The sequence below is a fragment of the Meleagris gallopavo genome, chromosome 2 (genome assembly GCF_000146605.3).
Source record: "Meleagris gallopavo isolate NT-WF06-2002-E0010 breed Aviagen turkey brand Nicholas breeding stock chromosome 2, Turkey_5.1, whole genome shotgun sequence".
NCBI lineage: Eukaryota > Metazoa > Chordata > Aves > Galliformes > Phasianidae > Meleagris > Meleagris gallopavo.
In genome coordinates, this window is record NC_015012.2 from 40,143,433 (window position 1) to 40,170,177 (window position 26,745).

At 35.5% G+C, this 26,745-nt stretch overlaps 1 protein-coding gene across 1 annotated transcript in view; it reads left to right on the top strand.

Moving 5' to 3' along the window:
• WDR27 (WD repeat domain 27) overlaps positions 1 to 26,745 on the top strand; it is a 60,317-nt gene that overhangs the window by 22,778 nt on the left and 10,794 nt on the right. Inside the window, 4 exon segments of the mRNA XM_031552431.1 lie at positions 3,831 to 3,928; positions 4,198 to 4,319; positions 11,400 to 11,497; positions 22,413 to 22,515. Of these exon segments, the coding sequence (XP_031408291.1) occupies positions 3,831 to 3,928; positions 4,198 to 4,319; positions 11,400 to 11,497; positions 22,413 to 22,515 (421 nt within the window).

Genomic DNA, 26,745 nt, shown 5'->3' on the forward strand with positions numbered 1-26,745 from the left:
AAAAAAAAAGGGGGAGAGGATATTTACATCAGTACTTTAAAACACGTTTTGAAAACACATTTTCCTTCATATTTGAAAAGTAACTAATGGATTGTGATCTAATTTCAGTTTGTAAATTTCTCCAAATGTTTACTTAATTGTGGGTTTCAGTGATCTGTCTGTTTTTACTGTTAATGGAGAAGTATTTGTGACACTAACTTCCATTTCTTGTCAAAATCCTTAATGGAGGATGTGCTTTGGCCCTTAGTTATATGATCTTAGTCATATATTGTAATAGGAATGCACATAGACACAACACATAGGCTGGAAAATCAAATTCAAAGAATACAGTTTCCCACTTTCACTTTATTGTATATATGTTATATTAGAAAGATAAAACTAATGGGGGGTAAGGGGAGAAGGAATTTGGAAGGCAAATAATGAGGTAAATTGAAGGTGGGAGACAGAAAAGATGATTCCTGTTCCCAGTTTTGCTGCAAATCTTCAGAGTAAGCTAGTAAATTCAGAAAACAGGCAAATCGCCTGTGCCATTCCTAACTTTTAACATCTATACAGACAATACTGGAGGAACTTAGAAAAAGAAGACAGAAAATAATACGCTGCTCTTTTGTACCCTTCCCTCTTCTGGTTTTTTTTTTGCTTTTAAGATTTAGTTTAAAATGTTTTTACTGCTGTTTTCTGGGCTTATGCCTCTCAGAAGAACATATCCAGTAACAGTAAAAAATTCCTTCGTCTCAGATGGATGTGAACTGTCTTTAATCTAGCTAGTTCAGATGCTAGAGGTATTATGGAATGTGTTGTAGTTGTAGAATCCACCTAAGCAATTTTGGAAGGAATTTAAACACTGACCTTTCATCGTGTACAGTGTTTCTACGATTGCTTTGTTAGAAGCATGTAATATCCTGGTTTAAAGCTGTTAATGTGTGCGGAGTTGTGCTTATACCAGCATTTTTGTTACTGCCATGCTTTCAGTATTCCTTGATGGATTAACACAAACTCAAAAATATGCAATTAGGCTCTCCAGGATATTAGTGTAATGCCAGAAGACTGAACGTATAATTGTAGACATTACAACAAATCCACAAACCAGTCTGAGGCTTGATTATATGCATTGATTAATCTCCAGTACCATTTTTTTTAATTTGCTTTGACATTTTCTTGTGGCTTCCCTCCAGTTCATTTCCCAGCATTTCTTTTATGAAAGATTGTGTCATTTCTTTTGTTCCTCACAACTTTTAATTTTGCCTTCTGAGTCAAGTTTGGAAGAATGCTTGAATGGAGCTGATTCAAGGAGAAGCTGGATCTAACCCCCCAGAGCATGTTTTATATCCTTAATTAGAAGAGCATGATTATACCATCTGACTACCAATAGATTGTTACCCTATTTTGGATGGGAGACAATACAGTGACAAATCTTATCAATGTTTCTCTGCAGAATTTTAAAAACTATTTGTTAGTATTAGCTAAGCAGTAGAACAACTTATTTAAATGGTTAAATGCTGGTTGAGTTTCAAAACTGTAATTGAAAAGTAGAAAATAGAAAGTGCTCTTTATAAATGTCAAGGAGGATATTTATTGCAGTTCTGGGAATAAAATACAAATTTCTTGATTTCTACGTCTGATTGATCTCAAAATGTTTCACAACCTAAACAAATTTCTTTGTGTTATTCAAAATTTCTAACCAGTGAATTTCCATTGTTGTCAGCAGTTGTGCCTGCTGATGTGAAGAGTAGCTGTTTTGTGTTTAATTTTTGAAAGTTTTTAATTCTTTACTTTGTATATGAATTTAAGCAAAACAAAATCTAATCTTGTTTTATATTTAGTTTCATGTGCTGTTCTAAAGACCAGGAGGAGCTATTTGGAAGGAGTTTAAAGTGAATAAAATTGCATCAAGTAACAGAAGCATTGCTTTTTAAAGTGATTAATGTGATATAATGCCTAATATGATGAAATGTGAAGTATTGCTAATGTTTTTTTTAAATAAACAAGCTATGTTCTTCTCCTGAAAGCAACTATTCTGTAAATGTATTTTCCCCCAGAATTACCGTATCTCCAAAATATGGATGACATAAGACATTACAAATAAGACACTTAAGACTGTTATCAGTTTCTAGTGATTGAAGGTACTAAAGGAGGATAGAATTGTAATTTGGATTATATAAAAACTGTGATTTCAGGATTGTCAGCTGAGATTATGTACTGTGCTTAGAACTGGAGTCCTGGGGGGAAAAAAAAACAACACAAAAACGATGTGAGAAGATACTTGGCAGCTCTCTTTGGTTTTCCTCATAAGATTTTTGTTGGCTTGGGATGGTGGTATAATTTAGACCTGTTTATGTTACAGTAGTCACTTCAGTTTTCATGTGATCTGGAGTCATGCTGCCTTCATTAGATGGTTGCTGTTACCTCCGTCAGCTTGTTTAAAGTTAGCTTGGATATCTTCTATCTAATGTGGTGGTGTATGGGAACTGTTGACTGTGGCCTGAGCCTCTGATTGACCACCTGAGGCAAGCAATGAGTCAGCTGCAGGAGCACAGGTGAAGGCAATTCACCTGTGCTACTGGAAGGGGTGGAGCCTGGCTCCACCTCTCCTAGATCCCATTTAAGTGCTGACTGCCAGTGGGGAAGGATCTTTCTGGAGATTGTTCCTCATGGAGTTTATTGTGAGCCTACAACATTGGTGAGCATTTTTCATTTATTTTCTTTCCACTGCAATAGTCCTACTTAGCCTAACCTCTGTACACCTGCTGGTTGTATGGGTGATAAATCAGTTACCCTTATGACTAGAAGTTTATTTTTTGTAGTTTGTTTGAATAAAATGCCACTATAAACCAGTAAAAGAAAACCTTGGATTATATTGCAGACCACTGGGGTTTAACATATGCCTTACTATTGCTGCTGAAGTAGCTTTGATGTCTAACTCGAAGAGCTCAGGAGACTTATGTGACAAAAAGAAAAAGTATTTAAAAGCATTTTTCTTTTTAATATGTCCTGCTGATAAATATACTGCTTCTGCCAAATGATTGCAGTTTTCCAAACTCTGCTCTGGTGGAAATAAACAGTAACTATTGCTATGTGTCACATATGGACTTCCGTACTGTAATCAGATGTGCTGAGATAGAAATATAACATTTAGTTTCATTGGAATTATTTTAATGTGTAAAGTGTCTGCAATTTAAAATTAGATATAGAAACTTTGATTTATTGTGATGTCTTGACCATACCTGGCAGCTAGACCTCCACCTGTTCATCACTCACTCTCCTGCAGTGGAGTGGGGAGTGAATGAGAAAGGCAAAAGTAAGAAAAACTCAGGGATCTAAAGAAATAAACTCTAATAAGTTATGAAAAAGGAGGAGACAAGTAATGAATGAAGTAGTCATCAGCAGACTGATGTCCAGCCAGTCTCTGAACAATGACAACTTTTAAAAATTGCTTTGGGCAACTCAGGTAAGTTGTTCTGGCTGTGTGCTGTAAAGAACTAGTGGTGTTTCTGCTTTTTGGTCATAGGCACTTAAAAGAGTACTTTTTCTCTCCATTATTTTTCCTATACAGATGGGATTATTCAAGCACTTCATATTGACTGAAGATCTATTTTACTCATATAAATATCATCATATTTATTTTCTTCTAAGCCTGTTCTGTTACCATGCTGTTTTGTATTGCTTGTTTCTTTCTTAATAGAGCTCATCGACAAATAGAAAGATCTGTGGCTTCATCTTTAAAAATACTGGAATGCACTTAAGTTTCCTTTGATTCCAATGAGAAGTTACTGGTGACTGTATATCAACTTCTTTCATTAACACCAGCATTTATTTTATATATTTTGTAGATACAAACAGAAGAGTATTTGCAAATTGGTACAGAAATTTCCCATGGCTTCAACAGTGGAGATTACCAGCCTTTCAGCAGTGAATGATTTCTACTCTCGTATCCTTCAGCAAATTCTTATTTTCTTCTTGGAATGTTGTATCTAATGATATAGGAAGAGCTTCAGTTAAAGTAATTTTGATTTTTTTATTTTTTTTTTTTCTCCACAATTCTTTTCTATCATTGTTGATATTGTATTTTTGGGGTACTGAATTTAAGCCTTAGGACTGCTTTTTTTTGTTTGTTTTGTAAGATACTAAATATAACAAAACCTTTATCTGTTTTTGTTCCTTTAGATCAGTTTAACTTTAACACAGAGAATTTTACAGATATTGTACTTACAGCTGGCAGCAACCGAGCACTGGAAGTTTTTGATCTCAATGCAGGCCGCAGCACAGCAGTGATACCAGAAGTTCATAATAGAGCAGTCCATCAGATCTGTCAAAACAAGGTATACATATTACTGAATATCTACAGTAGCAGACTTGCATCAGCAAAAAAAAAAAAAAATTGCAGACTAAATATGTAATTAACCATCATCAGTAGAGTTTGTGTTGGGATGGACAGGGACGTAAATGTCTGTGGATATGCCTTTATCACATACAAGATCTCATTCATTCTCTAGTGGAAAGCAGGGAGTGGTAATAATCACTGAACAAGCCTGCTAGCAAAGCAGTGTGTCTTAAACTTAGCAGTACTTGGGCCATACTACAATACTGATATTAGTAGAATTTATTAACTATAAACATTTGAAATGTTTGTAGACTTCTAGTTATTTTTATAGCTGCTAATGCGTCACATTTTTGGCATTGAATTGATTGCTTTTTCTAACTGATTTGTTGCAATGTTTATGTAGATGCATTTGACTTTCAAGCTGAATTTTGATCCCCCAAAATATTTCATGACTAAGAGGAAACAAGTTTAACATTTAGTTCTTATATGGGGAAATAGAGCTGTAAAAATTCTAATGATTCTTATAACTTATTCTAGCATGAACTCTGTTATTTTACCTGGAACCAAAATTGTTACATACATTGTTCTGAGAGTGTTATGCTGGGGGCTATGTATACTTCTAATAGCCTTGTCTTAATATGCAGAAGAGAAGTTAGTAATTTATATGTTAAGTTTAAATAATCATTTTGTATCTAAATAAAACAAAAAACAATAATAATACGAAGCAAACAAAACACAACCGAAAAAAATAAAAAATAAAAAAAGGGAAATAAATAAAAAAAATCTTTTATATAACAGCAAATGGCCATTTTCAGAGCAGATTGTCATTGCCTAAAGTTGTTCTCATGCAGGGTTTAAAGTGTACTGTGCATAAATCAGCAAAAGGGCTTCTTAGAAATAAAGGTAATTATAAGATCCTTGGCTGTGAGAGAGGCGATGAAAAAAAGCCTTGTGTGTGTCTTGACCCAAAAGATTATATAGAGGGGAAAAAACAGTTTGGAAGTAAGACGAATAAGTATTTTAATCACTGTCTTATCTGACTAGGAGTTCATTGTTCTTAGGAAACTGTTAACCTTGCTTTTTCTTCCATTTTGAATTTTCTTCTGTAAAGTAGCCACAAAATAACCTTAAGCTGATAAATATATTTTGTTTGCTCTTTTATTACTTAAAACTAAATTACAGAACGTACGACTTAATCTATATATAAATGAATGATGGGTTTGTCTTACTAATTCTATATTATCTGACTCTAGGTTTGTTGCCTTATGTCTTATGTAAGTGTTCTATAAAGTTGAATATGAAGTCATCTGGTTTATTTGGGGATTTTGGAAATGAAAAAAGTTGCTCAGTATTGCAGTGGAGTTGGATAACTTCAAAACTCCTCTTTAAAAAACAACAAAACAAAACAACAAAACTTGAAGATTGATATGAACATTTGGAAACTTAATGTTCCTGTACATGTTAGAATGCCTACCGTGTTAGGTTTTGTTGATTCTTTTCCATTTGGAAAGCCCTTATTTCTGTGGGTTTAAAACAGTTCCTTATTACTACTTTTGTATAACACTTTGTGGGTTTTCCTGTGAGATGTGATCTGGTAAAGCACTTAAAATTCTGCTAACTATTTCAGTGCTATTTGTAACACATATAAAGTTTTGGCTTTTCTTTTTGCTTGGTCAGCTGAGTGGCTTCAGGTTATTTAATCAAGAAAAACTTTAAAGCTGTGGACAAGTATTCACTTGGGAGAAAAACTAGAGGCGGGTGGTATAGCAAAGAAAATTCCTTATTTTGGAGGAAAACTATAGATCAAGGTTCTCAGTTATTTTTTCAGTTACATAAAATTAATACTTTAGCTAAGTCCATTGGAAAATTACACCATCAGCTATCTTGTTACATTAATATAAATGGTTAGTGTGTATATATATTGGTGTATTTGCTTTAAGATAACATGTTGAAATATCTTACAGACTTTCATAATAATACAAAATGCTGTATGTGAACTATATCCTTTTTAAAACGCAAAACATACTGGAATCTAAGTCTATGACTACTCTAGCTGTTCAAGAGAGATGATGCAGGAGAAGCAGATCTGTGGAGTGAAGTAGTTCTAAGGCTATAATATTTATGGAGACTTTCGTTTGGGCTGGACCAGCTCAATCTTGTGAACTGAATGCTCACTAATGGTTGCAATGTATTAGGTGTATTCTTTGAAGTGTTTTTTTGGTTTAGCTTCATGCAAGAGTATATCAGTTTCCATGTTCCAAGGTTGCTGTTGTGTGCAACCTGAACAGGGGTAAATGGAGATATCAGATTTTCTTTTAAAACAAATAGTTGAAATCTATTCAGGAGGTTTTTATAAAACACTAGTGAAGGTATGGTTTGATTATGATTTGCTTATCTGTTCCATGCATAGGACATTCTAGTAACATATAGAACCAGCGTGACGTTCAGTTCTTGCTGGTTTTGGACAGCAGTGGTACACAAGTACATATACCTTGTGGTGTTATTACTCTTTAAAGTAGTTCTTCTTGTCAATTCTGGAGATTACTTGCAAGAATGTCAATGCATGAAATGTGTCTCAGCCTTCAGTGTACTTGATTAAGCTTACTTTATCACTTAGAATATGTTCTTAGTTGTCAGGCTATGTCTGCTGTAAATAATATCCTGAGTCTTCTTCCAGAACAGTTCAGCAGGAAATATTGCAAATACGTATATTCATATGTAAGACTGCAGCAATGGTTATAAATGATCTCTTAAAGGGTGATGCTGTGCTAATTTTTTCTTGGAAACCATTTTAACAGATGTATGTGAATCCTGTTTCCTTTTAGAATTTTATTACTCTAAATATAAATATATTTGCAACCAGTTTCAGGATAACCTGTAGCTGAAGTCTGCTTCTCTGATCCACTGTCACTTGCAGAAGTGAACTATCAAACCTATTTCATCCTATAATTCCAGATGTTCCACTTGTGCAACTCTATTTCCAGTTTCTACAACCTCTTTTCTTTTTCCTTCTTCTTATATACTTCCCTTCTTCCAATATGATCCTGTTTTTTTTCTTTTTTTCTCATTATCTTTCTGGTCATCCACCACCATGGGGATGTAGCTTACTGTTCTTTCCAAAGCTCCTTTTGCCTTAATTATGTATTCTCCCTTCACATCCTTCAACCACAGTGTCTAACAAGGGTCCAGAAGTGCCAGATGCAAAGACTATAAGAAAAAAGCTTAGAACAGGTAAAGTCCATGAGAAAGAAGAAGGAAGAAGGGAGATGAAGAGAGCAGGATCACTAAAGCACACTCCCAGAAAATAATTCTGAAAAATAATTCTAACCATCTTTAAATTAAAGGCAGTAGCAGTTAAATGGCTAGACAATTTTAAACTCTGGTCTTAATGCAGAGAATTCTCTGAGCAGTGAAAAACTCAATAGCACAATGCTGAAGGAAATTATAAAAATTACATAGATGCTGAGCAAGGAATCATCAATACTGAGTGTCAGAGAAGGAAATTCTGGCTAGTAAATCTTTAGAAACAACTGTGGTGGTAAGAAGTTGTCCTATGCTGCCACACGCTTATAGTGATGTGAATATTGAAGATAGTGAAAAGTATGGTAGCACACTAGAATTGCATTATGATACAGAATGCATACTGTTGTACTTCCTTACATATTTTTTAATGGTGGATATAGCTAAATGTCCTAATATTATCCTGTTTAATTTGAAAACCTTAAATTGCAACAGTAGATGAAAGTAACATGTATGTCTACATATACATAGTATGTATATATAAATGCCCACTCATACATAAATATACTCTCACTATACCTGTTCATTTGTAATACTTCATGGTCTAGATGCTTTTTCATTAGATATTCATATCCTAGAGAACGCTTTTCTTGTGAATTTTTGTTACTTTGTCAACTTTGGGGAAGGGAAATCAGGACAAGTATATATCAAACATCTCTTGGATGGAACATAGGTTTTTCTGTAACTTACGAAGAGGTCATTGTAGTGCTATACTTATAGATCCATGTTTCAAGTATAGTGCCACGTTTCAAGTATTGTTTGAAGAAAAACAGGAGAAGAGGAAACTGGGCAAAATCGTAACAGATAAGAATTCACATGGCAAATTATTCTATGTAGTGTAATTATTAGCTGGTGTTTTTTATATATTTTTAGTTACTTTCATAGTAACTTGTAAGTATTGTAGTAAAATTGAAATATAACATGTTGTTCCTGTTTTTGAGTTTACAAACTTCTGAGATACAGAAATAGATGGCAATTTGTCATCAGACTGCAGAGATTTAAGTTTTAGTGTTAATGACACATTTGTATTCCTGCAGAATACTCTGAATAGGAGGCCAGCATCATCAACCTCAAGTATTTTGAGGGTATTATGTTCTAATAGCAAGCACAATCATAAATTATATTTTTCACACAGAAAAGTTTGTCTTCTGCCTAAAATCTTTGTGTTTCAAACTTCATCCATCCACTCACAAGGATACGTATATGATGTAGAAGTTGGAAAATGTAATAGATAAACCAGAAGTTATATAGTATTTGAACAGTGAGGTAATTTTTTTTTCTCTGATAAGCATATTTGATGTTTCGTATTTGCCTGAAGGATACGGAGTTCTTTCTGAGATGACTGCCTTGGTGTCTTTAGCATAAGCCAGCAAGATTGGATTATTCTGATGGTGATATGTAGTCATTGAATGAGATAAAGATCCTATTGAACTTTGTTCAATCTGGGGACAAATTTTATTTGGAAGCTGTAATGTAATTACACTACAGAGAAGCTGAGAAAAGACTGCAGTGGGGGATGAGAAAGATGATGAGACATAAGTGATTTATCTGTCAAAAGAAGTTAATATAGTTTGCAGAATATGCTACTAATTTGCATTTTAGAGTAACTCAAATTAATGAACTGTAAAACCACAAAGGGGTAAATAACATTCAGCTTGCTTATTATTCCAACTAATGTATGTTAGGTTTTTTGGTGGTGGTGGTTGTTTTCTACAACAATGTTCAATAGTAATTGTAGTTTGAATCTGGAAGTATAACTTAGATTGAGAAAGTATCTTACTGTCAAAACTTCAGAGAGGTAAGAAAATATTAGCATAAAATATTTGTTCCTTTCCATGTTGTACTGTTAATGTTTCATAAATTAAAGGTGTAGTATGCAAGGTTAATATATACATTTCTGGAGAAGTCTTTGTGTTACACTCTGTGATCACTGCTGATTCTAAAAACAGATAAGGAGTATATTTCCAAAACAGAATTAAAAAAAAAAAAAGCTCTAACTTATTGAACGCCATCCTTAGGAGAAATACTGTCTTTCTATTTTACAAGCTGTTAGCTTTTTTTATTTTTTATACATGATACATAGAACTTATGTGAAAATGTGTAGACCCCAACTTTGTTGGGAAATCAGTGGCAAGTGCATTTCTGATAATTTGTTAGAGCAGGCTGTAGTAACCCTTAGCTTAGGAAATGAAAGCTCCTGTAGTCTGAGTGCCCAACTTTGTCTTGCAGTTTGGCCAATTCTGTTGACTGGAGAACTTTCCACCCATATGCCAGTTTCTGTAAGAAATAGAAGATTCCTGGCAGTTGAGCACTGATTGCGGGAAATGGCCTTGAGGTTTCCGTGATGTGTTCAGCCAAATCAAGAATGTGAATGGCAGGGAAAGGAAAGGAGGAGTTCCAACTGTTTATATTTAGTTCCCCGGAGAAAGGAGGTTTTAGCCAGTAAAAAAGTCAAGGTTTGCCAATGTGGATTAAAAAAAAAAAAAACACAAAAAAACCAGAGGTCTAAAGATATCCTGGATTTAATTATTTAAAGGTATGAATCCCAAATCAGTCCTAGTATGAGTGAGCACAATTACTACTGAAACAGAGTGCCCACTTATGCCAGGGCTAAACTTGGCTTTTAATAGAACACTTGACTATCCTAGTTATCTGTACTGTGTAGTTTGACTTTGTCAACATAGTTAATTTCTTGAAGTTTTCTGTTTTTACTCTTCTTGTTCCTCACCTAGACTGCAATAATATTTGCAGTCTGAAAAAAGTTCAAACTAGAAGTTATTAAAATAATCCCTGCTTGCATTGGATATCTGTTTACTGTGAAAAGAAAATTGATTAGTTATTTTATGATTGTTACAGTCCTCTAATGAACTGTTGAAATTTATTACTTGCTAATGAGTGTCCAAGGGCCAACTCAGATTTTGGTAATTGATCAATATTTTGGCTATGTCTAGTAAAAGGTGTAGAATATTTAGTTTTTGATGGCATGAAAACTATTTGAAGTGCTATTGATCAATACTAATGCCTGGAATGCTTTTCTTTTTTCTTTTTTTTTGGTCCCTCAGTAACAAGGAAATCTTGAAAATTTCTGTGTCAGATGGTTTTAACCTTCTGGGAGTCAGTTCTACTAGGCTCTTCACACTCTGAAATGCACACACACCTGGGTCCCAAGCTTCACCTGCTTGCTGGCTAGTCCTGCTTGAAGTTTGCAAGTCATAATGTGCTTGCTTATGCATCCTCAATTGTCCCATCTGCTTGTACTTCAGGCCCTTGGCCCCTATTACCATGGTCCAATTTCAGCTACTGTCATGTAATTTCACTCATGCTGATCTCTCCAGTTGCTGGCACCTAGACCAACAGGCCATCTGATCTGTGCTCTCATTCCAGTTGCTGGTTCCCAGACCCTCACTTATTTGAGGACACACAGGCCCATAAAGTCTTGTTCAATCACAATGTTTTTCCCCTACTTCTATAATTAACTCCATACTTAATGGCAGTTATCTCTGTGGTGACCCAGAGATTCCCTTTGACTCATTTTTGCAGGTGTCACCCCTGGATCAAAGGACTCATGGCTGTTCTGGAAAGAAGTTAAGACAATGCTATGCTTTTCTGTTGGCGTTGTAGGGGTTTCTCCACATGCCAGTGTTCCTCTGTTCTCCTTTTTGTTTCTGCAGAAAAGCTTTCTATCCCATAATCTAATAAAATACTTAACATTTATTCTTGAATGATCTAATATTTAGCACTAGAACTGTTAACTTGAAATTAATTTTAATATTTACAGGGATCAGCATTCAGCACTCAGAAGCCTGAAGCTTACAACCTTTTCATGACCACAGCTGTAGGTGATGGAATCAAACTCTGGGATTTAAGAACTCTCAAGTAAGGCTGAATTAGATATCTTGGAATAAAAGGGCATTCTTTTATTGTCGTACTTGCTTTGGAATTGGATCTGTAGGTTTTTACTCCTTGGTTCCTTAGTTGTAGTTACTTATGTGTAAATCATTAAGCAATCAAAATTTATCACCTATACCTTACCCACCTTGGTATCTAATTGTATTTGTAAAATAGTATATTGAACTGGATGCTAATGTTATTTCCAAAACAGCATATCATTACTGCTAAGAAAGGTAACATTTATAATCCAGCTTTTAAAATACAAATATAATTGTAACAACGTTATAATAAATCGTCTACATAGTTGTGTAAATATGCATACTACATTATCATAAACTCAGAATAAGATGCTGCACTTCTTCAAAAAAAAAAAGCTTATAATGTACTTGGGAAATAGAGGAAGAGTGGTAGATAAGAGCGTTACACAGTAAAGGAAATACTTAAGACAAACTCTTTATGTTGGTTAAAAGAACAGTATTCAAAAGGAAAATGATTTGGATGGGGAAGATGTTCAAATATGTAAGAATAATTCATATTCATTCTGAGTATGTAAACATCAAAGGAGGTAAAATATTCTTTTCTGCTAGGAAATGTTTACTGATTGTTTCAATTATTTTCATGTTTCTGTGGTAAGAATGAATTAAACCTATAGGGGGCATGTGTGTTCTTGCCAAAAGCATTACTGTATTACCTGTACTGAATGTCAGAAAATAATGAAACTAGAGAATGCAGAGGTTGGAGTCTGTTACCTTCTTATGTTTTTCTAATAAGCTGCCTTAACTCTGTTGCTAGAAGAGTAATGAAAAAGTAAATAGCTTTTCACAGGTCACTTATCTGTCTCTTCATTTCAAAATACTGTGTAGAGCAGATGAATGGTAAAATAGTTAAAGTGTAAAATCTGGGCAATCAATTAAATAAATAGGTCCTGGGAAGAAAGGAATAATTTATGTTCTTACTTCGTATTTAATTTGGCAAAGTGAGTATATTCTAGTGTCTGCTGAGTTCTGTTAGTCAAACTTTAAAAAAGAAAGATTATTCAAGTTCTTAATGACCCATATTTTTGGGGTATGCAATGAGTATTGTGTGCATATGTGTGTTTGTTTCATGTTATACAGTGTTCAGTGATGGTAACCACTGTAGAGAAAAAATAAATCACTTCTTTTGCTTATAGCTTTTTTGGGGAAAAGTAACTCAATTTTTAAACATGAAATTCTCTCATTCCTCTGGCTACAGGTTAAATCTTCTGTATTTTAAAATCTATTCTTGAGTTCTCATAAGGAAGAAAGCTGTTCACTTTTTCCTAATGTGTTCACCAGGTGTTTTACACATAAATAATTTTGAAATGGCTGAGTTTGGAAAGCTCTATCTGAACTTGGAAAAGGTCTCCACTAAAGTGTTAGGTCTACTATACAGTTACATGTACTGAAAACTTCTTGCTTTTCTGTTTATATGTCTTGTCCAATCAAATCCAGTCCATCCCTTACACAGAAGAGATTAATTGGGCCAATTCCTTTTATCTCTTACACTTGTTGATTTGTGAAGTTATTGCATCTGCCATTATTGTGTTTTGAAAGGTCCCTTTGGAATGACCTCTTTTTTTTTTTCTGCTTTGGGTTTGCCAGAGTAAGGTTTGTTCATTGAAATCTTTTTCCAGTGTTTCTGATATGAGAAGGTGGAATTACCTTTTCTGTATTTGTAGTGTTTGCAGCACTGTGAGTAGTAACACTAACTTCAAGATCTCAACTTTTTGTTGATTTTTTTTTTTCTTTTTTGTTCTAAATGTTCAGGCAACCACGGTGAAAACTGTTTTATTTTGTTTTATCTTATTGCCTTTTTCTTTGGATCCTTTTTCTTGTTCTCCATTTCTCATTCTTCTGACATGGTTTGCTGGTATGCATTGCTTTAATCATTATTGACTGAAGAATTATAGAATGCTCAGGTTTTTTGTTTCTTTTTTTAAAACCCTTGCATAGAGTATATTTTCAGACATTTGATCTTGACTTACAGCTTTATAGACTTTGAACATATTAAGCTTTTTCTTTTCTATTTTTTTCTGAATTTCACAAGATTTTTTTCTTCCTCAGTCTATATCGTCAAACTTCTTTTTTGTCACTGTGGAAATTAATTTATTTCATCTTTTCTCTGGTCTTGAAGTTGGTGAGAGTGTTTTTGCACTTTCAACTTCATCATCCTTACTGGATAAAGCTGTGAATCCATCTGTCTCTTTCAGTACTGGTGGTTTGGAAGCATTCCAGCACTGCTTCAGAGAGTGCCAGAAAGTCTTATGAGTTCCTCTGAAGGTGGTACAAGAAAAGGCATTTTAACTTTCTGATGTTGCCAGCCAACCTCACACAGCCAGGTCATCTTGCCAATAAATGAGAGAATCTTGGACACTACTAGTGATGTTTGGACTTGCTCAGACTCCTGCTTCATTTGCTTTTAAATGCGTGGATTTTTAAAGTTACATCTGAAGATAGTCACCATTTTTATATTTCTCCTGCATTCTGCTCCTTATTTAGAACCATAGCTAAGAAAAGCTCCAGACAATCTAGAAAGCAACATAAAGCACTAAGAAGGTGAGGTTAGGTCTTCTTGGAAGAACTGCCAACTTTGGCTGCTGTTCTTTCAGGTTACTATAATGAGGTATCAGGCATTATAAATGCATGTGATGGGGTAAGATAATGACTTTTGATCAGCTGTGGAAAGCATATTAAGCCTGTCTTTTGTCCAAACAATGGCTGGATAGAGGAAAAAGTGAAATTACTTATATATAGTCTAAGTTAGATACAGTGAACACAGAAATTAGATTCCTATTATGTCTCAGTTTGAGAAGAATTTTATAGTTATAAGCTAAAGGATTGCCAAGAGTCAGACAAATGTTTGATGACCAGGAGTTTGCATGCTTAATTTCTTTAAAAGAGTTTAAGTCGTCTTTGTGATGAAATGTTGTAGACTCTTAATTGCCCATGAAACACAAAAGCTTTACCGTTTTGTCATCTTTACCCATTTATCTCCTTCTGTTGAATGTATTTCAGAAGCATTACAACTTCTCTTGAAGTCAGCAGTCTAGCACTGATTCACTGTAGAATCTAGAGTCTAGCACTGACATCTGTACCTGTTGCCTTTACTCTTTAATAGTCATCTTTAAGTCTGTATTGGAATGACAGCACTTGGCAGGGCCAAATATAGATCAAACCTTCTTATCCATGAGCCCTATGTGTTTTTAGTGACTACTGTGTTTCATTAAAACAGCGAGTGGTGAGAGACAGATTTCTGCATCTCACTGCTGTAAAATTGACATTTAGAACATAGTAACTTAAAAACTAAGGAAAATCCCATTCCTGTATACAATAAAGCCATAACAACCACAAATGGTAGACTAAACTAAATGCCAGCTGATTCCTTATGTTTCACATTCAAACTTCATGTGACAGTTCTTACTTCTCTTACCCTTCATTTTTTTTCTTCCCACTTACAGATTAGATAATTGTGTGATATAATATCCACAATAAAGAAAGCTTCTTCCATTCATGATATTAGGTGGAAGTCACCTATTCAAAGTGTTGCCCTCTGCACTTTTGTAAATGTCTGATTTATTGACAATGATCTTGTAACATAAGCTCACGTTCACCAGCAAAATTTCATGAGTACTCTTCATGAGTGGCTGATACTTCGGGGGGGGAGGGGGAAGGGAGGGGAGGGGGAATGGGGGTGGGAATCAGCTGTCCAGATTTCTGCAGTAATTTGCAGTTTTTCTTGCATGTTTCATTTCAAGCAGTCACAGGCGTAAGAGGAGTCACAGAATGTGAAGTGGTGAAAGCCTTTCTTCCAGGTGGATTTCAACTCTTCTGCTTTCTTGCTCATCAGTAAAATGTGGCTGAAGTCATATTGGCATGTAGATTCACCCTTCTTTATAACACTAATTGCATGACCTAGAATTATCTTGGTTTTGCAGATGTAGCTTAACTCAAGCTACAGACTGTTCTGTGAGAGCCCTGAGAGCCTCAGTGGGCCTTAAATGCTCAGACCAGCCTTGACTTATTACTGACACACTCTGTCCTTTGCTTCTGACTCTCCTTTTAAGCTTAGTCCTGGGCATCCAGTCTTAGCCAGAACTATCTTATAGGTCCATGCCTTATTTGCCCTTGACTTCTTGGCAAATTTCCCATTTGTGTCAGCCATACTCTTTCTGCATTCTTACAAGAGTATTCGCCATTTTATTTTTCACTTAATGAGCTTAGGTCTGGAAATGCATGCTAAGGAATACCTTGTTTTTTTTTTTTTAAAGTTTCTACTCCAGAAAATATACTGATAATTAAAACTAAGTATGAAGGCTGTGTCCTATGCAGTTTGGAAATCAGACTGGTTAACATTCCAAGAGAATGTTATTTATTCAGTTTTTTAATAGTAACATTGGTAGTATATGCAGAAATCTGTAAAGTATTATATAAACAGCAAAGAGTCTTTTCATGATCTAAGACATGAATAAACATTCTCTGTCCTCATCAGTTATTTCCTTCCCTTTCTTCCCTTTTGAAGGAAGAACACCTGCAACAACAGAGCAGATGTCTTAATTCAAGACACTTAGTATTTGGAAGAATATGAGTTTATCAGGACAAAGATCCTGTTTGTGGAGGCAAATTGGCTGCTTTTGAGGTGTAGCCTTAAGTATCTATTCAGAAGTTGTTCTTACATCTATCTGGCATTGTTTCTATAATTTCTATATATAATCAGTTTTTATTGATTTTCAAGGAGTAGGCCCTTTGGAAGGTGCATGGTCCAGAGAACTAAAAGCTAGTTAGCCTCACTTCAGTTCTTGGGAAGGTGGTGGAACAACTAATTCTGAAAACTATTTTATGGACTGCAAAGATCCTGAGTTATCAGGAGTAGTCACCATGGATTTGTGGGGGGGGGAGGGGTAGGGGGAGGGAAGTGGTGCTTCACCAATGTGATCCTCTGTATTGGAATGGCTGGCCTGGTAGACAAGAGGAAAGTGATGCATATAGTCCGGACTTCATTTGAAGGCTTTTGCCACTGTTTCCTATAAGATCCTCATAGAGAAGCTGATGAGCATGGTCTGGAGGAGCACACAACAAGGGGATTGAAAACTGCCTGAACAGCTAGGCCCAGAGGATGGTGATAGGTAGCACAAAGTCTAGCCTGGAGACCAGTAACTAGTGGAATACTCTGAGGATCAGTCCTGAGACTATTCCTGTTCAATATCTGTGTTAGTAATCTGGATGGTGGAATTGAGCATGTCCTCATCAAGAGATGAGCAGAAGATGCCACAAAACTGGGAGAACTGAATGAGGGTTGTGCAGCCATCCAGACAGGTCCTGACAGGCTGGAGAAGTGGGCTAGCAAGATCATTAAGTTTAAGAGTGGGGAGTGCAGAGTCCTGTATGTGGTAGGGAACAACCGTGCAGCTGGAAAGTAGTTTGGCAGAAAAGGACCTGAGGATGCTGGAAGACCCCAAGGTGAATGTAAGCCAGCAGTGTGATCTTGGAGCAAAAAAAGACTAATGTTGTTGTGAGCTGCATCAACAGGAGTATTGCCAGCAGGTCAAAGGAGGTGATCTTTTACCTCTTCTCAGCTTCGGTGAGTCTGCACTTGGAGAACCATGTCCAGTCTGGTCTCTCTATTACAAGAGAGCTATGCAGCTATTAGGGAGAATCCAGTGTAGTGCTAGAAAAGTGTTAAAGGGACTGGAGTCTTTCTCCTATGCAGAAAGACTGAGGGAGTTGGGACTATTCAACCTGGAGGAGGCAAGAATTGAGCGTGATATCATCAATGTGCATAAGTATTTGAAGGGAGGATTTAAGGAAGGGGGATCTGGGCTCTTGTCAGTGGTGTCTCATGATAGGACAAGACGTAATGGGCACAGGGTGTTCCTTCTAAAAATTCTTACTGTGGGGGTGACGCACTGTGGCAGATTGCCTTGATAATCTGTGGGGTCTCCCTTCTTGGAGATACTTAAGCCTCCTGGACATGGTCCCATGCCCCTACTTAAGCAGTCAAGTTGGATCAGATGACTTCTTGAGGTTCTAATCTCAGCCATTCTATAATTCTATGAAACCAGCACTTTCTCTTCTCTACTTGCCACAGAGATATATAGTATAGAGAACTTGCTGGGACAACTGCTGTGATGTGTAATTGGAAAGCAGGATGGAAAAGGACAGATGAAATTGGGAAATAATCCAGAGATTGAGACAGTAGTGCTGTTCTATCAGATATGCTAATTTTCTACACAGAAGTGGGAAGAGAACAGAAAAGCTATTGCCCTGTTTAGAGGACTGGGCTGCTACTATGCTGTGTTTGGGAAAGTAGATGTGACAGCTACTAGATTGCTCTTGTCACCACTGAAACTGTCAGAAGTAACATGTTGTGAGGAGTCTCCAGGTACCATCACTATTAATGCTTTTGTGGCAGCAGCAGTCTTCCTCTGACTGACTCTGAAGTGTTAAGGAATAGAAGTTCAGCAGCTCCAACTGCTTACTGCTGGAGCAGTTGTTCCTTATCTCCTGGAAGAAGGCAGTGTGCACTTGTGGGACCACAGTGAAGATTTTTGAAGAATATTAGTTTATTTGAACACACTCCTGCATATTACTCGTGGTTATGACAATACTTTGGTGGAAGACCTGAGAGAAAATTAGTTTCACCCTCTTTCAGCCTCTGAAAAGATTTGCCAGGTCTTTACACAAGACAGTTTTTGACATGAAAGTAATATCTCCAACTTGTATTATGATCTTGTGCAACTAGCTCATAAGCTCCCTTGGCAGCGTGCTTCAGTAGAATTCTTGCAGGCACATGGAACTCATCTCATACATTTTCTAACAATTACACTTTGAGAGCATTAGGATCAGATATGCAATTTAAATGAATTACTTTCAATTTTCAGAAAATCTTCAGTTTCTGTCTCCACTAGCTGCATGATATCCTGAGCAAAATACACAAAAACACATAATAAGAAACAAATTACTACTTTTCTTCTTGGTCTCTTCTGAACATGAGAATCCCATGATTCCTCTCTCTCTCTCTTCTTTTTTTTTCTTTTTAAATTCCCTCTAAAGATTTAAGTGTTATCTGAGGATAACAAAGTAGAACGGGATAAGCAATGGCTGGAGTTCCTCCAAGTTTGGGATTGGGGTTGCATCAAGGCATACAGGATGGGAAATGTGTGGTCTCAGCTTCACACTGTTGCTGAAAGCATGCTGAGCTCCTATATGAAGAGTTCAGCATGTGTTTTAAATGAAACCCATGTGTACAGTACATCTGAGTTAGCTACTACTCCTGTCAGGTTATACTTGGATATTCATAGCATCTCAATGGAGCTGCTGGTATTGTAGGTTCTCTGAGCAAATAGTGGAGCACAGGGACAAAGTAACAGAGTAAAAAATGAGGTAGTTTAAAAAGTAAAGCTTGGGACTGCTAACAAGTTTATTCTGAATGTAGCAAGAAGAATGAATTAGACTCGTTTACATGTTCCCTGATATATCAAGATGTGCTATTTTGGTATCTTTCTCTTTCAAAGACAGGAAAAAAGTTACATATTTTTTTTCCCAAGTATTCTACTAGTTGTTTGTGACATAAGATACTTTTTTTTTTTTTTGGAAAGTGATCTAAAAGCTGTACATTGGAAAACATAGGGAAAATTTGGCTATTTGCTGTCCCATGCAATTACCAGATGTTTGCCATGGTAACCCCTGAAAAGTTCTGACTAGAGATTTATTCTCAGGAGGCTGGGACGGCATGCCAGTTGGCTGAGGAAGGCTTGCAGTGTCCAAAATAAGTTTGATCACCAGCTGCTGCTACTTAATGCAACAGGAGAAAAATAATGGCTGAAATAAGTGAACTCCTAGAATAAGCTAAAATTGTGTGTGTAATAGCAGATATTTTTTTAAAAGCTTCTTTTTTCACTTCTTTTCATCACTGTAGTACCTGGAGATATCTGGAGATAATAGATAGCGTAGCAAAATTTCTGCCAAATTGTGTGGAAAGTTTAACTGGAGTCACTTTTCTTGAAATGTCATCTGAGAGAAATGTCATCTGAGAGCATAATTTTGAGGGATTGGGAAAGTAACTATACTTGTAATGGAAAATAAAACGTGTCTATCATGGGGAACAACTAAGAAAATGGAATCCAGGTTGTTAGTTATTACTGTGGCTGTACAAGCAAGGGGAAAAGTTGTACTGTCCTATGACTCAGCCTTTGTTTTACACTGCTGTAGTGTAGCAGAAAAAAAGATCAGTGGAAGCCTTGGAATTGTGTTATTTCTTATGAATCCATTCATAGGTAGAGAACTGAGTTATTGGGTGTAGCTGCAGAGTCAAATTCTTTTGCAAAGTCATCAGTGATTTATTTGTAGATGTTTCTATGAAGAAGAAACAGTTCATCACGGAAATTAGCATTTATGGAATGAGGACTTATACTCCGTTTAATCCTTATGGCTAGTTTTCTACCTAAAGAAGTAAGGTGATCCTGGAGGCATGTTCATGTGTGACAGAGAAATTATGAATATTGTTCATTTTTCTCTCTGAAAATGTAATTTAAATATGTACTCTGCTACTTGTTCTACATTACCTAATCTTTGGAGTCTTATGTGATAGAATGCTGCTTTGGAGAGAAGTCTGAGGTAGCTGATGTTGTTTTTTTTTTTTTTTTTCTGACAATGGAAAGCTTGATAGAGGCAAGTTATACAATGGCATCCATTTGTTTTTGAAAGTCTCTGAACATGAACTCAAGAGTTATATGGAAACTGAAGTGAAAGAATGTTTTTATGTAGTACTCACAGAAATTGAATGTCTTTATGATTTACTTCTTCTTGAACAGCATAATTTTTTTTTAAATTGTGCTATTTACAGTAGTATTATATTAGAACTAGCCTGAGGTGAAAGATCTGGTTACTCTATACTAAAAAAAGTGCACTGAAGTTAGTAGCTTTTTTAATATATTTGTTTGACTCTTAGTATAATCTTTGAGAGTTAAGCTCTGTAAAATGATGCATTTTCATGCACTCAAAAGTGTCCTTTTGTGCTGTTCAGTATACGTTGAATCAGTTACACAGTAATGTTTTTGTTTGCCTGTTTCACATGGGTAAACAAGATAAACTTGGCATTCAGACATGTATACATCTGAAAAAGAACAAAATGGTTTAAAAACATAAACGTTTCTGCAAGCAAGTTCAGTTGATTGAATTAACACAATGTTAATGATGCTACTGGCCAGAGAAAATTGTGTATCACAGGTGTTGGCAAATTTTTACTCTTTCAGTTTTTATTCCTTGACTTAGCATACATGAGGAGCGTGTGACAACTGAGTGATGGCAAAACATTTGTTTTGTAAGGCAAAAGATAGTGTGGTAGCACTCACAATGAAGGCAGAAGAGGAATGCAAATTATTATGTCAGTTTTGAAATTGTAACTTCTTGTGGGTATAGAATTATAGAATGACTTGGGCTTTAAGGTCTGTTCCAACCCCCCCATCCCAACCCTGTCACAGACCGGGCTGCCACCCACCAGATCAGGCTGCTCAGGGCCCCATCCCTAGAGAGATGGGGCATTCATAGCTTCTCTGGGCAGCCTGTGCCTCACCACCCTCTGAGTAAAAAATGTCTTAATATCAATTCTAAATCTCTCCTCTTCTAGTTTAAAATCATTCCCCCTTATCCTATCGCTGTCAAACTGTGTGAAAAGTCATTTATTTAATTAAACTTTTAAATGAGGTACGCATTTGTAAATAATCATTCTGCATGTGATTGAAGCTCTAATTTTTATGTGTGTTAAAATAGCTTTTAACATTGAAACAACTATAAATTGTACTTTTTTTTTGCCTTAGTTTTGCTGTGAATACTAAACTATCACAGTTCTTTACAGTGGATTTTCTAAGATGGATAGTGATCTTCATCTCACTTAAATTTTTTCTTAAATTGCCCTGGTGTGCCCGGCCATCAAAAACTTACTCCACAATGCTAGTAATGCTATCTTGCAATGTTAACATTTAAAATAGGGAATTAATTCCTTCTGTTAAATTTAAATGCAATCCTTCCTTTACACTGTACTAATATAGGTAAGAGATTAATTACTGTTGTACTTAGATATATTTATATTCAAATTTTGGAATGTCATTTGTGTATTGATTTTACAAGATGCAATAAACTAATGCATAGAGTAAGAATGTAAATACAGTAACACAAATTAAATTAAATATCCAGATTTGAGTATAAAAAAAAAAAGCAAGCAGTAATTATTTACATTACGATTCAATGTTCTGCATCTTGATTCAATGGAAGTTGCTAGAGGGTAATTTCTGGAACTTCAGAGTGTAGACTGGCTTTTACATAAACACTCTATGCTTCCAGCAGTGTTAGTTTGGCTTTCTTCCAGGAGATATGGTGGTGAGGCACAGAATAGGTTACCCAGAGAAGCTGTGGATGCCTCATCTCTGAAGGCATTTATGGCCAGCTTGGATGGGGCCATGGGCCTGGTCTGTTGGGTGGCAGCCCTTCCCACAGCAGGGAGGTTGGAACTGCATGATGTCTAATGTTGATTCCAACCTAAGCTATTTTATCGTATGGTTCTATGGTAGCTAACTATGGTAGTTTAATTGCAGGCATGATTTCTAAATGCTAATGATGTTTCTACCTTTGTAAACTAAACAAGGCTAAAGCTTGGGCATTGTCCTGTAGTATTGTGCGCTCATTTGATTTTTATTCAGTGATACTCTTTAAAGCCTTTCAGGTTTCACAAACCCTATGACAGATATTTATAACTCAGTGTATTTGCCATAGCTAAATTTGTACACTAAGAAAAATGATGAAACATAAGTCGAATTTCATGAAAATGGCAGTAAAAGAGCTGGTCTTTATTTTTATTAATGAGACTTTCTGAAACTTCTCTGAAGGTGTGAACGTCGATTTGAAGGACGTGGTTGCCGCTCCTACCCCTGTGGAATTGCAGTATCTCCTTGTGGGAAGTTCATAGCCGGTGGTTCAGATGACAAGTGTGTAAGTAATGGTTTTGTTTATTTTCCTCTGAAACTACAGGAGGTACTTGTATGCAATGTAGTTCCTTCATGCGTGTTTCTAAGATTCAGCTTAACATGCAAAACTGAGGTCAATTGCACTTTTATATGCTTAATTGCGATGTAGCACTAGCATTTGATTCCCGATGTTTATTTTCTTTACTTTGTGTGGGAAATGAACTAATTTTGTCACTCGTAGTGATTGTTAAGAGCTAATCTCTCGAAGTTTTCACAGTACTGGACTGTCAGTTTGTCATATGCCATCAAAGTTGAAGAGAATGTTATCCTCTGTAACACAGCTTTATGCAGTGTGCATAGTGTTTGTGTATTTGACCATTGGAACTGTGTAGCAACTACACATAAATTTATCTAGGCAATCAAATACTGGGTGGCAAAGCTTTTGTTGCTGGTTTCTCAGGAACACTGAATACAAAATGAGAAGACCCTCACCTGTGTTTAGAATTTTTTGTGCGTCCCTTGAAGACTAGGTCTTCTCTCACTCAGTGCCTACTATATTTAAATTAGCTACTCCTAGCAAAGAGGCTTGGGTAAAAGTATATTGCTACCTTTGAGTTTTCACATAATTTTAACTTAGTGTCCTGTGTTGTTGGCACAGTGTTTTCCCTGGTGTTTATTAAGAGATAGATTCTTGCTAGCTAGTAGTTTTGCTCTTTGAAATTGGGCTTATAAATACATTCTTCCGAAATACTTGTTTAGGAAAGCTGTCTAACTTCTAGGTCTTTCTAGGTGACTCATTAAGAACACAAGGTTTCTGGACAGCTTCAAATTCAGACCAAATGGAATTTACTTTTGTAGCCAGTTTGAAATATTCACTCCAATTGTGTATGAAGGTCAGATTGCTGAAGATTTGGCAATGGATAGTATATTCTCATGGTTTCCATGATAATATATATTTTTCAAGTAATTTGCATTTGAGAATGTAGTTTTCAATACAGAACAGAAGCTTTTATTTGTAAAATGAAACATATCTAATATTGATCCCAATGCATGACACGTATTATATAATTAGTTGAGATTCTAATTAAGATTGAGGATGAATAGTATAAAAAGAAGTGTAGTTGTAAAACCTTTTCTCTTTTGCCATAAAGCTTTTGTTAAGAAAGGCTGCTGATAGAAAATAAATCTATAGAGAATGATTTTACCCTTACTCCAAATTCTTGGCAATTGGTAGCTCATTATAGGAAGCTGAATAGCTAGTTTACATGCTGCTCCAGTTGGCATGTAGCCCCTGGTGGGCACAGTGCCAGTCAATATGATCTAGTGTGTCTCATGGGTTGGAATTTTGCATAATTTATATCAATATCCATAGAAATCTTTAATTGTTCTTGCTGTCTCCACTGAAAATCTGAGTCAAGTTTCAGATTCTGAGAAACTTGCTACAGCTCTACTGTTAGGACAAAAACACAGTTCAGGGACATTTGTAGACTTCTCTTTGAAACATTTTGACTGATTATACTTCTGTCTTTCCTTTTGGGGAAAAAAAAAAAATTGAACATGACAAGAAATAGTTCATATTATTAAACAAGTAACATTCTAATAAATTGACTGGTGTGCAACTGGAACAAGTTTAAGAGTACCAAGAATTCAGATATTTTTGCAGATAATATTCAATGAGTTAATGTCCACTGGAATTATAAAAGCTGGAGAAACATATTAGTGCTGGTAAAAGTTTATTTGGTTATTCCTAAATAATGAAATGTATCTTCAATGACGAGTAACTACAACTCGATCATTGTTGAGTTTAATTTATCACATGTAATGCTTGCACCCTATGGTTAACAAATACAGTTGATTTTTAAGTTAGTAGGGGAAGAACTGGGATATAATTGAGAAATACTAATCACAAAATGCCTTTTGTATTTTACAATGTTTGCCAGAGAGAAATACGTGCTGGCTGCATTTTCTAACAGCAAAATCAAAACCATATTCCTGGAGGGCAAAGAGTAAGAAAACTGAAAAATGTTGTTATAAATAAAGAGTTGCAACTTCTGTCTGCCTTTTACTCTATTATGAAGTATGCTGCCTGTTTGATGCAAAAACTAATTGGTATCGCTTCTGTTTGGCTAAAGTAGCCTCTTACTTTGATGTGAACTGCTTTTGTGTGTGTACATATTGTAAGTCGTGTGTTGCAAGCATTCCCGTACCTGGCTACTCCCACTTGAAAAGAATCTTCGCCAAGAACTTTGTAGGACTTGACAGTCTGATGAAAGCGGGGACCCACAGCATCCTGGTTTTGAACTGTGATAAGCCTTTTCATAATTCATAGTGATTAAAAGAAATCTAGATATTAGCATTTCTAATATCGGTTCTGGTCTTCATCTTAAGAAGCCTAAGGCTGCAAATGAAGTGGGCTGACTCTTTTCAATATAATTTGTCTGTTTAACAAGTGGACAGTTTAAAGTTTCTTACTGTCAAGGAATAGTCCAAGGATGTTAGACAAATATTCCTGCTGGGTTTAGATTTCCATTTTCCTGGTTTCTGTACAAAAATGTTTACCTAAATATTATCCGATCAATGAAATCTTATTCTAAAAGGATAAAAGTATTTGAGAAGTCTGAAATGCTTCTCTTAAAAATAAAAATGTTCCTGTACTCAGTGTAGTCCTAGTTATTGTTTTACTTCATGTCTAATTAGATTCTTTTTTCTTTTTTTTTAAACACCTTGAGGCTCTCTGAATAAATTCCAAGTTCCCAGAAATGAAATAGGAAATGCAGTAATAAAGATTTAGTCTTAAATTGTTTTCAGATTATTTAGTTTCTTTTCAAAATTTAGACTTTAGTGGCACATTTTGGCCCATTGATGAAATGCAATTTGCTAATTTAAAAGTCTGTTTTCATGTCAAGTCTCACAAAATCCAGAGTATTTTTTCAGCATGAGAGGTTGCTACATCAATAACAAAAATGCAAGGGTATGGTATGAAGTTGTCTTCCGTTTTATTTAAGCTTTTTACTGAAGTCTAGGATTTTACCCATAGTGATACCTTTTGAATCATGTTCTAAATCTGAGATTAAGTGTAGACCTCCAAAGAATGTGAAGACACCAAATTCAGAGGTGGTAGAGTTTTTCATCTCCAGAAGGACACTGACAGTGAAAGAAGGGACAGGATACACAGTATGTTGATTTGATACTAATGCATCAATCCTAATCACTTGCAGAATTCCTGAATGTTAACATTTGTGCAATACTGGTTTTATTGTTAATTCTCACTTTAGAAATGATGCTGATTACATACTGGTTAGGGGTCATATCCAAAGTGATCTGTAAGCTCGTGAATGGTGGACATGGTTGTACTTTCTGACTCAGTTATTTTCAGGAACAAGATTCTGCATCTGGCATAATGCACGCTGTACAATTTGTTTGTAGTTGACAGTTCTAAATAGTTTCAAAGGTTGATATTTCACGTGGAATTTCAGATGTACTCAGAAATATATTTAATGTTTTATTCCCTGATGTTTACTTAGTCATAAAATTCACCATCTGAAATCAGATGATCTTTTATGACTTTTCATATTGGATTATATTAATAAATTATTTTATGAGAATGAAAAAGGGAATTATGTAACATAATTCGTAACTTTATTTTTATTCATAATTATATCATGATATGTTACTTTAAAAATATTTCTTTGGTTTTTGTCCCTCAGAAATTTATTAAAAAAAACAGCACGGCTACCTGTTAAAGTCATCATCTACTTGCTCACATATATTTTGGCTTTGAGAAATGGCAATAGAAGGAGCTTTACTATTTGAAGTAGCTTAAGTATTTGAAGGTTTTTTCCTTATTTTCCCCAGTGTTCCTTTGATTGAACATCTCACAGTATACTGATGTTTTGACAGTGTTTTATTCAGTGTAAGGAAACACATTTTTGCTTTAGTGCAGTTCCAAGTCCTGTTCCTTGCTGATTTCTTAAGTTCTTTGAGAAGAAAGGTATTTTGGTCTTCAGAACTTCTTGTTTGAACTTTAGCAAGTCACTTTGTGCATGCTTACTACTGGACTTCATATATTCCAGTGCAGGAAGGGAAGTCCTCCTTTTGGATTACTAGGATACAAATTTGCTAGTTACAACACTAACAAAGCTGAAATGTTCTTTTAAGTCAGACTTCTATAGCTACTATATTTTATATTTTGACTTTGGATATAGCTACTATATTTTATATTTTGACTTTGGACAGCCTCTGCTTTATTATACTG